Here is a 16,667-nt window from a genome sequence, read left to right on the forward strand (position 1 = left end):
TGCCCCAATGATGTAAAATATATTAATATCTATTAGATTCAAATAAATCATATAAATATGATTATTTAAAAGTCATATATTTATGACATATAAATTTAAATTACAAGCTATATAAATTATATGCTTAAATATTTAGGCAAGCAAGCTTAAATTAATCTTAAATATAAAGTCTCAAGATAAATATATTAACATCGCAATGTTTCACATCTTTAAATTTGTGAAACACTCCATTGGAAACAACAGAATAGTGATGCAATTCTTGGGTGAAATTGCTAAAACTTCTTAAAATAGTCGTTTAATTTTTAAATCCACTGACTTTGAAAATAGAAATGAAAAACTGGATTGAGTTTCTCATGTCAACCTTAAAAATTACCTATAAAGACTTAGGTTAAAGCAGTAATTTAAAAAAAATATATCATCAGTGTGAATTTCAGGATAAATATTTTCCCTGAAACTTTATGGAATTGAGTTCTTTCTTCCAGAAGAAAACTTGCTAATTTTTTTTTTAGAAACTTCATTCAATATATTTCTTTTTAAAGTCAATTATTTTGTACATTTCATATATCTAGGAAATGGGATATTTAACCAAGTGAATATGCTAAAATCGAGAAAACATTAACCAAAAAAAAACCAAAACCTTGAAAACTATCAAAATAGAAAACATCAGTAAAATATACTCTATTCAGGACCACTGATCATAAACTATTTTTTAATACATAAAATGTACTTGCAGAGATTTAATATTAGCATAACAATAAATTATTCTACAATATTTTGGGGGGGAACCTGTTTATTCAAACTTTTTGATTGAATTTGGTGTAAACAAAAATTTACTGTCAGGACAATTTTTGGTATAAAAAATAATCTGATCCAAAAGTGTTTAGGAGACAACCTGAGATTTTTAGAAGAGATGTATACCATCAAAATGGGGGTTTTCTACATCAACCGGCAATGAAATATTAGACCAGAAATAGTAATGATTATAAAATGCCACTTTGCCACTATCATTGATATTAACCAAGGCAGTAGAGGAGTCAAAGTGGAGTAGGAAATGGCAACCCACTCCAGTATTCTTGCCTGGAAACTTCCACGGAGAGAGGAGCCTGGCAGGCTACAGTCCATGGGGTCACAAAGAGCCAGACACAACTGAGCACCACCACCATTAGAGAAGTGAAGATATTAGAGAATTAATACCTTCAGATTAGAATGGGGAAAAAAAAGGATATTTGGATAAAATTGAAAGTTATCATTGCTAATTAAAAAGCAGTCAGGTCTATAGGAAAGTAAATCTTCAGAAGGGAGCAGATAACTGGTAAGCAGAGTATTTTATCTGCAGGCAATTCGCTGTGTTTAAGGGGAAAAAATGAGTCCCTTTCAGGGAGTTCTTGACTTGTCATTTCTCTGGGGGCCTTTCAACTTCATTTGTCCCCTTTGTACGACGGAAAGTAAAAGCTGATTTGAAGGTGCCATCACCATCCTGTTGTGAAAAGCAGAGGAAGGTGGCCCACAGAAAACCACAGAGTCCAGTGTAAGCTGTTCGCCAGCGAACGGGAATGAGGCTGAAGTTGGTCAGCTGTAACAGAGAGAACACATCTGTGAGGGCTCCGTGTAAACCAAACGCACGAATTCGCATTCTTAGTAGTTTGAAACTCACCTGTACAAAAGGCCAGTACATCAGACCACTCTGGAATAAAGGAAAACTTTATTAGGATGCTTTTAAATTGCACAAAGTGATCACACAGTTTGTTCTATGTGTGTGAGTGTTAGTTGCTTAGTCGTGTCCAATGCTTTGCAACCCCCTAGACTGAAGCCCACTAGGCCCCTCTGTCCATGGGATTCTCCAGGCAAGAACACTGGAGTGGGCTGCCATTTCCTTCCCCAAAAGGAACTAAAGAAAGAAAGAAAGTGAAGTCACTCAGTCATGTCCGACTCTGTGCGACCCCATGGACTGTAGCCTACCAGGCTCCCGCATCCATGGAATTTTCCAGGCAAGAGTACTGCAGTGGGTTGACATTTCCTTCTCCAAGTTTGTTCTATAAAGTATTTTTTAAAAAAAGCCACCAGACAACAAAAGAAATAAAGAAATAAATAAAAACAAAGATGAAACAATGGTTTAAAGAAGAAACACCAGGCAGGAAGAATGTGAAGGTGGTAGTATATTTCAGACTAAGCAGATTAAATTAGACTACTTATGGTCTCTCAAGTGGAAGAGGGTGGGAAGTTGTACAGAAAGTTGTTAGGCACAGGAATAAAGACCTTTATTAGTTATAGTCATAGATCTAGACTATAGAAAAGTCTACCTGAATGAGGACCAATTCTGGAAGACAACTGCTTTCAAATCATTGTTAACAACATATGTTTACATATTGCAGTTTTCCTGTTTGCTCACGCAAATGATTCAGGGAAATACCGATAAAACACAGGATCATCAATGAATTTTTTAAACCACAGACCAAACCCACTTCACGGTGATTTTCTAATAATGTATTCTTGCTACTTCATCCTAGAGAATAAGTTTAGCTTTCAAGATGGATTTATTTTAACAGGCTTTAAGCTGTTGGTTCGAGTTTCCCAGGTAACAGTGGTAAAGAATCCACCTTCCAATTCAGGAGACACAGGTTCGATCCCTGAGTTGGGAAGATTCCCTGGAGAAGGAAAGGGCAACCCACTCCAGTATTCTTGCCTGGGAAATCCCATGGACAGAGGAGGCCGGCAGGCTATAGTCCACGGAGTGGCATAAGAGTCAGACATGACTTAGCGATTAAACAACTGAGTATACAGTACAAGAGGTGACTTGTTTCAAGCCCTGGAATAACCCTGAGAAACATTTTCCTTTTCTGTAAATATCATTGTGAAGTTAAGAAGATTCCTTTCACAGGGACTCAGCAGAATGCATACCTGGAAACATCGGCTCTAAATGTGGCAATGATTCCATTAAGCCACTCACATTCTACTATTCCTATTTTGCAATAACCTCTTTGACTCCAAAAATCACTGTAATCACCAACAAGAATAAATATAAGAATGTCAGAAATCATTGTGAACACTGAATAAAATTCAGAGACACATATAGACATTCTTAAAGCCTCTCCTTCAACCATTAAAACAAATTTAAAATCCATCAAAACATTGTGCCTTTGTGTCAACCATCTGGAGCCCTAATTTAAGAATATTTTTTTTTCATTTATTTTTATTAGTTGGAGGCTAATTACTTTACAATATTGTAGTGGTTTTTGTCATACATTGACATGAATCAGCCATGGATTTACATGTATTCCCCATTTTTATTTAAATGTATTTTATGTTAAAAAGATACAAAAAAGGACTTCCACGAATCTGCCTTCCAGTTCAGGGATGAAGTTTCAGTCCCTAATGGGGAACTAAAATCTCACATGCCTCGAGGCAACTAAGCCTGCACACCACAATGAAAGATCCCGAGTGCAGAAACTAAGGCACAACACAGCCAAATAAATGTTAAAAAAAAAAAAAAAGATACAGAAAGATCATGGTTGTATTTTCAAAAGTCTGTCTTACCTTATACGTATTCCAGAATTTCTGTCTCATGTCCAAAAATATGTCATCCTTTCCCTGGAGAATACTCATACCTATTTGCAAAAACACACACCAAAAGAATTTTAATAAGATTCAATAGGAAGAATACTGTGTAACAGTTCATGGTCAAGTTTTCTATTCCAATATGCACAGTGACTACTGCTATCACTCACTCAGTATGTCCCATCTGACCCAACAGAGAAAACAGAAGACAATCTGCATTCTAAAACTGGATACATTTTAAAGTGATGATTAATATGAAGTGACAATAGCAGGGTATGAGGTTATAGCAGAATTATTTTTTTAAAAAAACTGTAAGAGAATTCACAAAAACCTCAATATAATTATAGTGGGACTATTGGTGACATTTTCCCTCTCCTTTCAAAAGATTTTTTGAAATTCTTAAATTTTTAAAAAATTAATTTCCTCCTTTTACAGAAAGGCCGCCAGACCCTGGGTGTTCTAGAACTTCAGATTTCCCATCTAAAGAGGCTTTCAAATTGGAATTTGAAAGCGGAACATCAATTCAGTGCTCCTAAAAACATGTGGAAAACTTTGATGTTCAACAACCCTGAAAAAGAAGTCAGGGGAAAAGAATAAAACTCTCTTATTTTAGGAAGGGTGTAAAAATAAGAGTGCTTTAAAAATTCTCCCCTAACTCTGATTAGGAGGAAGGGGAAATAAAATCTTTTAAGTCAATTGCAGCGGATTCTTAGAACAGGACTTACAAGAAAACTGAGCCCAATATTGGTAATATTGCACTCCACCTACTCAGCAGTAACTAAGGGCTAAGCACTTTATGTGTTTTCTTTCATAAGCCTGGGCTGAGGATGGTCAAGTTACAAAGGAGGAAAAGCACTCGGGAGGCTGATAGTGATCCAAGTGCAACCCAGGTGTGGATCCTGAACCAGATCTCATAATCACAGCTATTCTAGCTTCCAAGGGAGCCCCAGCACAAAGGATCATCTAAGACAGGCAATTTCCAAGTCTAAAGAGCCTTGAACAGACATCCAACCTACCCCATCCTACCACCCCCACTTCATTTTTACAGGAGGAAAGGGAAGTAGGGTCCAGAAATATGAAAAGAAAAACAAAGAAGCTGTGTGGGCAGGAATCTGTTTCAGGGTCCTAGGGCTTGACCCACACGCCCCAGCAGCCCTATGACTGTAGCATCTTTCTGGTTTCAGGCATACTGACATTCCCCAGGGAGATGAAGACCATGCCATGAATTGCGTTTGTTTCGGGCAAATCATTTTTCTCCTATGAGCCTCAGTTTCCATGTGTGTGTGTCTGTGTGTGTGTGTGTTAGTCACTCATTTGTGTCCAAATCTTTGTGACCACATAGACTGCAGCCCACCAGGCTCTTCCGCCCATAGTATCCTCCAGGCAAGAGTACTGGAGTGGGTTGCCATTCCCTTCTCCAGGGGATCTTCCCGACCCAGTGATCAAACCCAGGTCTCCTGCATTGCAGGCAGATTCCATACTGTCTGAGCCACCAGGGAAGCCCCTTCCTCATGTGCAACATGGGAATGATGGTACCTGCCTCTCTGGGTTTTTCGAGAATTAAACAGGAATCTGAGTCCCAAAAGCCAACACCGCCACCCTCCACCCCATCACCATAGTACAAGGCCATTGCAGCAACAGGTCCGAGGAAACTTGTCAAACCTGGCCTGGATGTCACACCCTGGGATAAGGCACAGATCTGATAAACCAGGCAGCTCCCCCTCTCAGGTCCTCTAGGCCCTGACCTCACGGACGCTGTCAACCGTGTGGTTGGCACTGTATCAGGCATGATTCCTGTGGAATTTGTGAGCAACTCTGGTCCTCAAAATGAGATCCATGGGGCAGGGCGGGTTCCTTCAAAGTGGTAACTTGACCACTTCGACCCGGTTTAGAAGAAAGTACCAAGAGGCACTGACAAGATCCCTCGTGGGGGGAATCTGTGATCCCCAATGCCAACGCCAAGCCCAGGATCCTTGAATTTTCTTAATGGATGGGTGCCCGTCCCCTGCTCACTCCTTTCCAGGTGATAGAAAACGCTATGAAGATGAAGGCCACAGAGCCCTCTCCACTGTTTTAGAATTTCAGGGTGCTAAGGAAGGTTCCCAAAGTTAGGCCCTCAGGCTCCGTGGTGCACTTTCGGGGTGGGGGGCGCTCCCTGCACCCTCACAGGTACAGAGTCCTCTCATCACAGGGGGCTCATAATTTCTCACATTTTCTGCGGGTTTTGATGTGGGGATGGGACTCTCTTTAGGTAAACCTTGTTACAAAAGTAGGAGAATGGCCCTGAGCACACATTCTGAGGGGAAACAGGTGGGACCCGGAGGCTCAGATGGTAAAGAATCTGCCTGCAATGCAGGAGACCTGGGTTGGATCCCTGCGTTCGGGCAGATCCCCTGGAGAAGGAATTGGCAACCCACTCCGGTATTCTTGCCTGGAGAATCCCATGGACAGAGGAGCCTGGGGAGGCTACAGTCCATGGGGTCACAAAGAGTCGGACACGCCTGAGCGACTAACAGGTGAACACTTAGGCGGGACCTCAGGTTCCCCCGTCTCTGCCCAGACCGTCCTGAATCCCCTCACATTTTGTTTTCGTGTTGGAAAGGGTTATCCCTCCAGAGGAAACGAGGCCCCCAGCCCCAGGCGTGAATTTTCCCAGGAGCGGACCGCCTGCCCTTACCCTCCCCGGACCATCCCACCACCCGCCCCCCCAACCTTGTCATAGGGGTCGCAGCGGCTGTGGGAACCAGCTGGGGGTCTCCTTGATATTCCCATGCATCTTTTTTTCAGGGGAAAAATGGATCTCCATTCCTGCCTCCCCCAGTTCGGCCTACGTACGCCCCAGGCCCCCTGAAACTTCCAGCCCTAGACTATTTGCAACCCCAGTGTCCCAAATGAGCCTCTCGCGCCCTAATCCCAGGCGTCTCCAGCAATCACGTCTCAATTTCTTTCCCCTCAACCCCCTTAATACGCGGTGCCCAGACTACTCGGTCCTCAACACCTCGATCTCCCGCTGTCGCCCCGACCCTCCCAGTCTCCTAACCCTTGGCCCCCACGGGAGGGTTTCCAGCCCCAGCCCCCGCCCCACAGAGCCCCAGGCTCCTGCTCCGTCCCAGCCCCAGGAAGCCCCTGCCTCCAGCCCCCCAGTTCCGGATCCGACCCCGTCCCCCAGCTTCGCCTCCAGGTCCCCGCCCGGCTCCTCACCGGCGTAGAAGGTAGAGACGTACACCGGCCCGCCCAGCGCCTGGTCGCACAGCACCTTGGCCAAGATAGTGCGCGGCGCGCGCCCAGGCAGCGCGCGCTCCAGCAGGCTCAGCCACACGTAGTTGAAGTTCGCGTGGAAGGCCACGGCCACGGTAGCCACGTGCTGCGTATGTTGCCAGTCGGCCGGGCCGCCCCGCAGCAGCTGCTGCAGCGCGTCGCCGCCCGAGAAGAACCCGGCGTAAAGCAGTACGTTCGCTGGCCAAGGGTAACGCCCGGCGGCGCGCGTGAGCGCCTGCCACCAGCGCACCATGCCGGTTCCCAAGGCGCCCCACGAACGCAGGCCGCTGGCTCCCGGGCCTCCGCCCTCCGCTCGGGCAGCCCGCGCGCCGCCTCCAACCACTTGCACCTGCCTCCTCCCGATGCTCGAAGGCGATTGGGCGCCCCGCGCACACCCAATCCCCGCCGGCCAATCCCGTGGCCCCTGGCGATCCTGGGGGCTGAGCTTTTGATGTGCGGTGGGTCCACAAATGCTTGATCCCCTTGCAAGAAACACCCAGAACAGGCAAATCCATTCGGACGGTTGACCAGACAGGGGCTGGGCGATGGCGCGGAGCGGGCGGGGGTGCGAAGTGACTGCTAACCGGGTGCGGGGTTCTTTTGTGGCGTGATGAAATATCTAGTAATTAGGTAATGGTAACGATTGCTTGGTAACGAAAACCATTGAATGAATTGTGAATTGTGTGGCATGTGAATTATACCTCAAAAACAAACAAGCAAAAAGTTTAAAAAAGAAGGAGAAGCTTGGGGAAAAGTGGGCATACCAAAAACTGGATTACCAAGGTGGCGGTGTATTTTAAATGTCTTTACATGCAAGAGTTTCACAGTTTCGACACATACAGTGCACTGACTATGTACCAGTCTTTGGAGACAATGTCGGAAATTAACCTCTGAGGCCTTTCCTGAATGTGAGGTGGGATTCAATCCTCTTCAGAGGCTGTGCCTCAATGAATATTACCTCCCAAAACATACGCTGAGTTCCCAGAAGCAGGGGGTCATTGGAAACTCAAACAGCAGGTGTAACCTCTGACCTCATGGAAATCACTTTGTCTTCTTTTTCTCCATTTTTCCTTCCTCCGTGGTCACATCCTATTCCATTTTCGTTTTCTCTCTTTCTCTCTTCTGTTTACCCTATTTCAGTTAATTATTAATTTTTGATTTTTAACTTTTCATTTTGAAATAATGCCAGACTTTTTGAAATGTTGCAAAAGTAGTACAGAGTTCCCATATACTCTTCACCCAAGCTTCCCCAGATATTGGCATCTTACATAACCATAGTACAATTGTCAGAACAAGAAAACAGGCACTGATGTAATACCCCGCCTACAGACTTTATTCAAATTACTGCCAATTGCCCCACTAACGTCCTTTTACAAGGACTAGCATTCAATCCTGGATCACTTTGCATTGCATTGAATTGTCACAGAGCACCTTAGTCGCCAATCAGGGGCATTAACCAGTTATCTTACAGTTTGTTCCTCAATTTGTCAGCCCTACTTTATGGGCTGAATTGTGTCCCACAAATTCATATGTTGAGGCCCTAACCCCTAGTACCTCAGAATGTGGCTGTCTTTGGAGAAAGGGCCTTAAAAGAGGTGGTTAAGTTCAAATGAGGCCCTTAGGCTAGGCCCCAATCCAATCTGACTGGTGTCCTAATAAGAGGAGGAAATCTGGACACAGGAAGGGACACGAGAGCAGTGAGTGCCCAGAGGGAAGGTCGTGTAAGGACAGGGTGAGAAGGGGGCCACCTACAAGCAAAGGAGACAGGCTGCAGGAAAAACTAAGACAGCTGACACTTTGACTTTGGACTTCCAGCCTCCAGAACTGTGAGAAAAGAAATCGTTTAACCCACCTAGTCTGGTATTTTGTTCTGGCAGCCCTAGCCGACCAATCCACCCATTCTCTTCAGTTCTTGAGATTCTGCCAATTTCCATGTCCTTTGACCTTTGCTATCTGCTCGTGTACTGATCTCCATCCCTTCGTGCTCCTTGTCCTTGCTACTGGTTCCAAGTAAATCTTCTGTCAGATTTGTCTCCACTTGGCAGGCTCCTGGCATGCACCTTTGTTTGTTTATTAAATTCCCCTTGTATTCTTTTCCTACTGTTGCTATGACAAGTTACCACAAATCTGTTGTCTTAGAGGCTTGGAGGTCAGAAGTCTAAAATGGACCCACGGACCACCTTCCCTCCAGATGCCCCAGAAGAGAATCCATCTCCCTGCCTTTTCCAGCTTCTAGAGGCCCTCTGCATTCCTGGATGGCTCCTTCCTCTGTCTTCAAAGTCAGTTTCGTAGCATCTTCCAGTCTCTCTTTCTGTCATTCTATCATCACACAGTCTTTTCTGACTCTGACCCATCTATTCTTCCTCTTAGAAGGACCCTGCTGATCACATTCATCCTACCTGGATAATGCAGTTTAACCTCCACGTATCTTACCTGTCTGACTCTGCAACCTTAGGAACTGTAGCCTGCCAGGCTCCTCTGTCCATGGGATTTCCCAGGCAAGAATACCAAAGTGGGTTGCCATTTCCTACTCCAGGGGATCTTCCTGACCCAGGGATCAAACGCTTGTCTCTTTTGTCCTGCATTGGCAGGTGGATGCTTTACCACTGCAACACCTGGGACATCTTTGGAGGGCTATTATTCATGTCTTACTTCTCTGTAATCCTTTCAATCACTAACAACAATTGATCACATCAGCTGAAACCAAAGGACCCATATCTCAACAAACTGCGATAGGACCAGCTGTTAACCCAGGCAATCTTTCATTTATTCATTCAGTTGATCAATATTTATTGAGCACGGTTATGGGCCAGGCACTAAACTATGGGCTTGTGGCATGGAATTGTGTTCACAATGGTTTTTTCCTTAAAAAAAAAAAATCTAATTCCTGCCTAAATTAGAGGAAATTGTGGTCTTCATTAAGAAAAAAGAAGGAGATCATCCTAATGACTCCTATACAATTCCCTTAACCAAATTTGTTAGAGAGAAAAATAGAGCAAAATTGAGGAAATTTTCTGAAAAGTAGGGTAGGGGAGGGATTAGGGTTTCCAGGTAAAATGTAGGATGCCCATTCAATTTTGAATTTCATATGAACAATGAATCATTTTTAGTGTAAGTATACCCTGGTGCAGTGTTTGGGCATACTTACACTAAAAAATTTTAACTGTTCATCTGAAATTTGAAGTGAATTGAGCAGCCTGTACCTTTATTTTTAAATTTTTTTGGGGGGTGGGCCACACCCTGTGGCTTATGGGATCTTAGTTCCCTGCCCAGGGATTGAACCTGGGTCTGGGAAGTGAAAGTACTGAGTCCTAACCACTGGACCTCCAGGGAACTCCCAAGGGCATCCTGTTTTGTTTTTTAAAATATTTCTTTATTTATTTGACTGTGCTTAGTTGTGGTGTGTGGGATCCAGTTCCCTGACCAGGGATTGAACGTGGGCCCCCTGCACTGGGAGCGCAGAGTCTTAGCCATCGGACCTGCAGGGAAGTCCGGACATCCTGTGTTTTTAAAATACAGCGATTGGGACTGACATTCTTGGAGAGCTCACTGCATGTGTCAATTTTCTACTAACCACTTTAATATATGAATTCTTTTTCTACTCACAGAAAGCCAGCGAGGCTGAGGATTGGTAACAACCTATATAGAGGCAAATATCCTCCAAAATCTATGGTGATGTTTATGAAGGAGCTCAACGTATTTACTTAATGGGAGTTGAAAGGAAGAGCAATGAATATTTTGAAAGTTGAGATGGTTTAATGTAGACTGGTATATACTTGTCTCTTCTTAAAAGCAATAAAAAGAATGCAGCAGTTAAAGACAATCTAATTTGGTAAAAATGCTAAAGAACCTGCCTGGCCTTCAAAGGAGAAGAGATGCTGTGAGATAAATTAATTTATTCCATTGATGTTTCATCATCTGTACAAGCTGTGATTCCGAGCCCTCTGGCAATAATGAATTAACAGGTTTACGGGATGTTAATATCCCTGAACAGTGGAGGATAACCAGGGAATGTAGTGCTGAGTTAAAATGGAAAAGAGTTTTGTTAGGAGTTCTTTCAGCAGGGAGTAAAGTACTGATGTGGGAACTGAGCTTCAATTTACAACTAAGGATCACATTAAACACACATTAAGATGATTACAGGGAAGCTTATTGTAACCATTATTATTTCATTTTATTTAAATGAATGGGGGCTTAATAAGAACCATCAAGTGGGCTGCAATGTCTAAAATCTTCTTTTTTCCGCTAATCTGGAAATTTCTACTGACAAAAGTTTACTCTGCTTAATAGGCTCCAAGACCAACAGGTCTGTTTTCCAATGAACAAAGGAAGCAATCAGCTTTAAAAAAAAAAAAAACCCATGACCTTGAGAAAAGGTCATGGAAGTTCCTCCAGTCCCTTCAACATCACCTCTGAGACATCTTTTGTTTCTGAGGGTGTGGATACTAAGCCAGAGACTGACTCCTTGTCACCTGAAATGAGGTTGGTAAAAAAAACTCCCATCTAATCCTCTTTCTTTCCACATTTTCTCACCCACCCACCCCTTCAGTCCAGATCCCTTCATTCTTAAAAATGATTATTTATCTATTTTTGGCTGCACTGGGTCACCATTGCTTTGGGCTTTCTCCAGCCGTGGCGAGCAGGGGCTGCACTCTAGTTGCGATGTGAGGGCTTCTCCTTGCAGTGACTTTTGTTGCAGTGCAAGGGGGCTCTAGGTGGGGTGGGCTCCAGTAGTTGTGGCTCGAGGGGTTAGTTGCCAGAGACACGTGGCATTTCCCCAGATCAGGGATGGAGCCCATGTCCCCTACATTAGCAGGTGAATTCTTAACCACTGGACCACCAGAGAGTCCATTCTTTTTTCTTTAATATTTATTTTTATTTATTTATTTATTTGGCTGCAACAGTTCTTAGTTGCAGCACACGGGATCGTTGATCTTCCTTGGGTTGTGCAGGAGCTTTTAGCTGAGGCATGTAGGGTCTAGTTCCCTGACCAGGGATTGAACCCAGGTCCCCTGCATTGGGATCACAGTCTTAGCCACTGGACTACCAGGGAAGTACCCCCAGACCCCTTCCTTCTTAATGGAATTTCTCCAGCCTTGATCTGAATGGAAAGGGGTGCTTTGATTTGAAGCTGGTTATGCCCAGTAAACACAAGGTTTTTGTTTAGTGTGGTTACAGATGAATAAAAGAGCTATGCTTTGTGTAAATGTTAATATCATTTTCTTTTCTAAAAATTACTTTTCTTTGGATGGGTTTCAGTGGGTGGGGTTGAAACGATGGAGGTAGGGGAAGGAGGTACCACCACTGCTGACGCCCTACTGTTACCGAAAGGTATGCATGGGGGTCTGGTTGCAGACCGATCAAAAGCCAGTAAACAGGCCAGGTGGATGGAAAGGAAATTTTGTTTTATTTCAGATGCTGGCAACTGGGGTTTGGGAGGGGAGTGGGCAGGGGGAGGAGAGGGAGAGTGGCGGACAGCTGTCCAAAGGCCGATTCCCCCCACAGCCCCAACAAGCAGAGGGTGAGAGCTTTCATAGACAGATTTGGGGGGTGGGGTGGAGGTTATATGCAGAAACAGCACAGTCATCTCTAACAGTCATGTTCAGTTGGTCATCAGTGGCCTGACTAGCATCATCTTAGTTGCTTTAGGTATAGGTACAGTTAATCTTCAGTTTTGGGGTGCACTTGTTCCCATTTCTTTGCAGCCAGTTCTCAGAATTGTGCAGCTCACGTCCTGGGTACAGTCTGCTCATCACATAGTTAACTTCTCCACCTGGTGTTTTGGTATCTATAAGACTGCTCACAGGATATGGCTCAGAATATTATCTATAGCCCTTGAGAAAGAACTAAAGGTCCTTGACTATAATTAATGACAACATTATTATTATTTAGTCTCCTTTGACTGTTTTCATTTGAGCATTTCTCACTTCTCTGATTAAACTTGCTCTTTGATTAAAGTTTTCCACAGGCAAAAGGCAGGCAGAAGATATGGTAGGCGGGCAAGGATCATAGAGTCCTGCTCCATTTCACTACATGAATATCCATAGAGAAAGAACGGGTACTCTAGCTGAAAAAGTTCCAGAGAGGAGGTTAGAAGGAAGAAGATACAAGCCTAGTTCCAACCAGAGCCTTAATTTCTCCTGTTAGCAGAAACGATATGCAGCAATCCCATCATGAAATCATTGCATGTCAGCTCTAATGTAGAAAAACCATGCCTAAGAAATCTGTTTCAGACTTCCCTGGTGGTCTGGTGGTTAAGAATCTGCCTACAAATACAGGGGACGTGGGTTCAATACCTGGTCTGGGAAAATTCCACATGCCTTGGGGCAACTAAGCCCAGCACTCCACAACTACTGACCCCATGCACTGCAACTACTGAGGCCCATGCCTTCTAAAGTCTATGCCCCACAACAAGAGAAGCCACTGCAATGAGAAGCCCATGTACTGCAAAGCAGAGTTGCCCCTGCTTGCTGCAACTAGAGAAAGCCCATATGTGGCAACGAAGACCCAAAACAGCCCTAAATAAATAAATTTACATATGCATAAAAAGAATTCTGTCTCTATGACCTAGGCAACTCTTACTCCCTTGACATTGGCACCAGTTATCTGAAAGTGCTTGGTTCCATATGATCGTTTTCAGACCCTCTTAACGTTGTTGGATGGATGGATGTGAGAGTTGGACTATCATTATGTTGGATAGTACAGACTATCGACTGTATAAAGAATTGTTAGTGGTAAATTCAAATGATGAGGGGTTGAATACAAGAGAACCCTAAAGAATACAGAAATAGCAGATATAAGGACCAGCCATTACTCCTAGGACTGAGATAAAACACCTCTGGGGCTGAAATCCTGATCTTACTGGGAGGGATTGGTGTGATGTCCAATAATTTAATTCTGACACTACCTGGCGAGTATCAGATCCCATAGGTTAAGGCCTCAGTCCGCCAAGAGTTCCTCCCACTTCAGACACCAACCCCGAATCCAGGTTGTTTCCCTATGTTCCTGACCAACCGGATATAAATCGGAGTTTCTCACAACCTCCTTCTTGGATCTGGTTAATTTGCTAGAGTGACTTACAGAACTCAGAGAAACATTTTACTTGCTAGGTTACTAGTTTATCATAAAAGGATATAATTCAGGAATCATTTCAGTTCAGTCACTCAGTTGCATCTGACTCTTTGTGACCCCATAGACTGCAACATGCCAGGTTCCCTGTCCATCACCAATTTCCTGGAGTCTACTCAAATTCATGTCCACCGAGTCAGTGATGTCATCCAACCATCTTATCTTCCATCCTCTTCTCCACCTTCCTTCAGTCTTGCTCAGTATCAGGGTCTTTCCCAATGAGTCACTTCTTCGCAGCAGGTGGACAAAGGATTGGAGCTTCAGCTTCAGCATCAGTCCTTCCAATGAATATTCAGGACGGATTTCCTTTAGGATTGATTGGTTGGATCTCCCTACTGTCCAAGGGACTCTCAAGAGTTTCCTCCAACACCACAGTTCAAAAGCATCAATTCTTCGGTGCTCAGCTTTCTTTATGGTCCAACTCTCACATCCATACATGACTACTAGAAAAAACCATAGCTTTGAGTAGGCAGACCCTGGTCAGCAAAGTAATGTCTCTGCTTTTTAATATACCATCTAGGTTTGTCACAGCTCAGGAATAGCCAGATGGAAAAGGTGCATAGAGCAGTAGGTATGTGGGACGGGGCTTGACGCTTCCATGCCCTGGGAAGGGAGGCACTCTTCCCCAGATGGCCACATGTCCACCAACCCAAAAGCTCTCTGAGTCCCATCCTCTAGGGATTTTATGGAAGCGTTACATTACAAAGGCACAATTGATTAAATCACTGGTGATTGCTTCAACCTCCAGTCCTCAGCGCCCTCCCTGGAGGTGCGGGCAGGACTAAAACGCCCAACCCTCTAATGTCGCAGTTGGTTTCCCCTGGCAACAAGTCCGTCCTTAACGGCAGTCCAAAAGTTGCTTCATTAACTTAAACTCAGTTGTAGTTGAAAGGGGCTTGTTGCAAATAACTAGACACTCCTCCTTTCAGTTTGAGGACTCAGAAGCTATTTCAGGCACAGAGTACAAAATTGTAGACCAAATATTATAACAAAGTGACGCTCACATTGCTGTAATCACTCAGGAAATCCAAGCATTTTAGGTACTCTGTGCCAGAAATGGGACACAGATCAAATAAATATTTCTTATTATAGATCACTATATTGTTTGGACTTCCCTGGAGGTCTGTGATTAAGACTCCGCTCATCCAATGAAGGGGGTGGGGTTCAATCCCTGGTTGGGGAACTAAGATCCCCTATGCTGCACAGCCAAATTACATAAATAATTTTTTTTAATGCTTAAGAAAATCACTTGTGAAGTAATTAGCCTCCAACTAATAAAAAAAAAGAAAAAAGAAAATCACTGTATCACACCCTGGTACTCACTCTGGTGGTTTTTCTGGTGGCTCAGCAGTAAAGAATCTGCCTGCAATGCAGGAGACGTGGGTTCCATCCCTGGGTCAGGAAGATCCTCTGGAGAAGGAAATGGCAACCCATTCCAATATTCTCGCCTAGAAAATCCCATGGACAGAGGAGCCTGGCAGTCTACAGTCCACTGGGGTTGCAAAGGTTCAGACATGACTGGGCAGCAGAACAACAAACCTCCAATGAGGTCCCACAACAGTTTACCCTAGAAGGCAGATCTCCAGCAATGATGTCACAGAACCGCTAGGTGAGTGGGAAACCCTCACATCTGGTAGAAGCGAAGTCGTGTTGTATCCGCAGTAAAGTGTCGAGGGTAGGGGAGACATAGGATGAGTTTTTCCTGACATCTAGGGGAAGCTGCTCCCCGCCGCAGCAAGAACCTAGAAGCAAAACTCTTTCCTCCTGTAATGTCTCTCCGGCGCCCTCTACTGACAAAATGTAACATAACATTGTGCCAAGTTGTCAAAGGAGACATATTTATAAAGGGCCCAGATCCATCTTTGCAAACCAGGCAAAAAGAATTGATTTGGAGCAAGGAGACTATAAATTAACAAGTAGCACAAATATTTGGGCTTTCCTCATAGCTCAGTCGGTAAGGAATCTGCCTTCAATGCAGGAGACCAGGGTTCGATTCCTGGGTCGGAAGACCCTCTGGAGAAGGAAATGGCAACCCAATCCTGTATTCTTGTCTGGAGAATTCCCTGGACAGAGAAGCCTGGCGGGCTACAGTCCACGAGATCGAAAGAGTCGGACACAACTTAGCGACTAAACCACCACCAACAGCACACGTACTATTTAATGTTCTGCTTTTAAGTGACTGTACAACATGTGTGGAAAACAAATTGAATTAAGAAAATCAACATTCCACAGCTAAGCAGTTTCCAATTTTAATTATTTTTAATAACCTTTTCCATGTATTCATATGTTCCTGCTGTTGCTTAGTTGCTAAGTCATGTCCAAGTCTTTTTCAACCCCATGGACTGTAGACCACCAGGCTCCTCTGTCCATGGGATTTCCCGGGCAAGAATCCTGGAGTGGGTTGCCATCTCCTTCTCCAGGGGATCTGCACAAGCCAGGGACCGAACCCACATCTCTTACGTCTCCTGCATCGGCAAGTGGGTTTTTTACCACTGAGCCACCAGGGAAGCCCATGTATTCATATACTTTTCCTTAAAAAAAATAGGTTTATGATATATATGATATTTTCTTAGATATCTTTTTGAGTCAACATATCATCTCTTCATGTCAATAAGTAGGTTATCTACATCATTGTTTGGAAAGGTGTGTTTCGACCAAGTTTACCACAATGACCAATTTTTCATTATATTACCGAATATGTAAATCATTTAAAATATTTCATTATA

The 16,667-nt window shown here is 44.0% G+C and overlaps 2 protein-coding genes across 3 annotated transcripts in view; one reads left to right on the forward strand and one right to left on the reverse strand.

Moving 5' to 3' along the window:
* Nucleotides 1-16,667, forward strand: part of LOC122432858 (poly(A)-specific ribonuclease PARN-like) — an 853,726-nt gene that overhangs the window by 435,581 nt on the left and 401,478 nt on the right.
* Nucleotides 777-7,144, reverse strand: MPV17L (MPV17 mitochondrial inner membrane protein like). Of its 2 annotated transcripts, XM_043455133.1 has the most exons (4): nucleotides 6,757-7,144; nucleotides 3,535-3,605; nucleotides 1,655-1,684; nucleotides 777-1,573 (listed from the first exon to the last, which is right to left on the reverse strand). In XM_043455133.1, exons 1-4 carry the CDS (start codon nucleotides 7,064-7,066, stop codon nucleotides 1,394-1,396), a joined length of 591 nt encoding a protein of 196 aa, XP_043311068.1. In that variant the 5' UTR covers nucleotides 7,067-7,144; the 3' UTR covers nucleotides 777-1,393. The 2 variants fall into 2 exon arrangements, with proteins under 2 accessions (XP_043311068.1, XP_043311069.1); XM_043455134.1 differs by lacking the exon at nucleotides 3,535-3,605.

The sequence above is a fragment of the Cervus canadensis genome, chromosome 32 (assembly GCF_019320065.1).
Source record: "Cervus canadensis isolate Bull #8, Minnesota chromosome 32, ASM1932006v1, whole genome shotgun sequence".
NCBI lineage: Eukaryota > Metazoa > Chordata > Mammalia > Artiodactyla > Cervidae > Cervus > Cervus canadensis.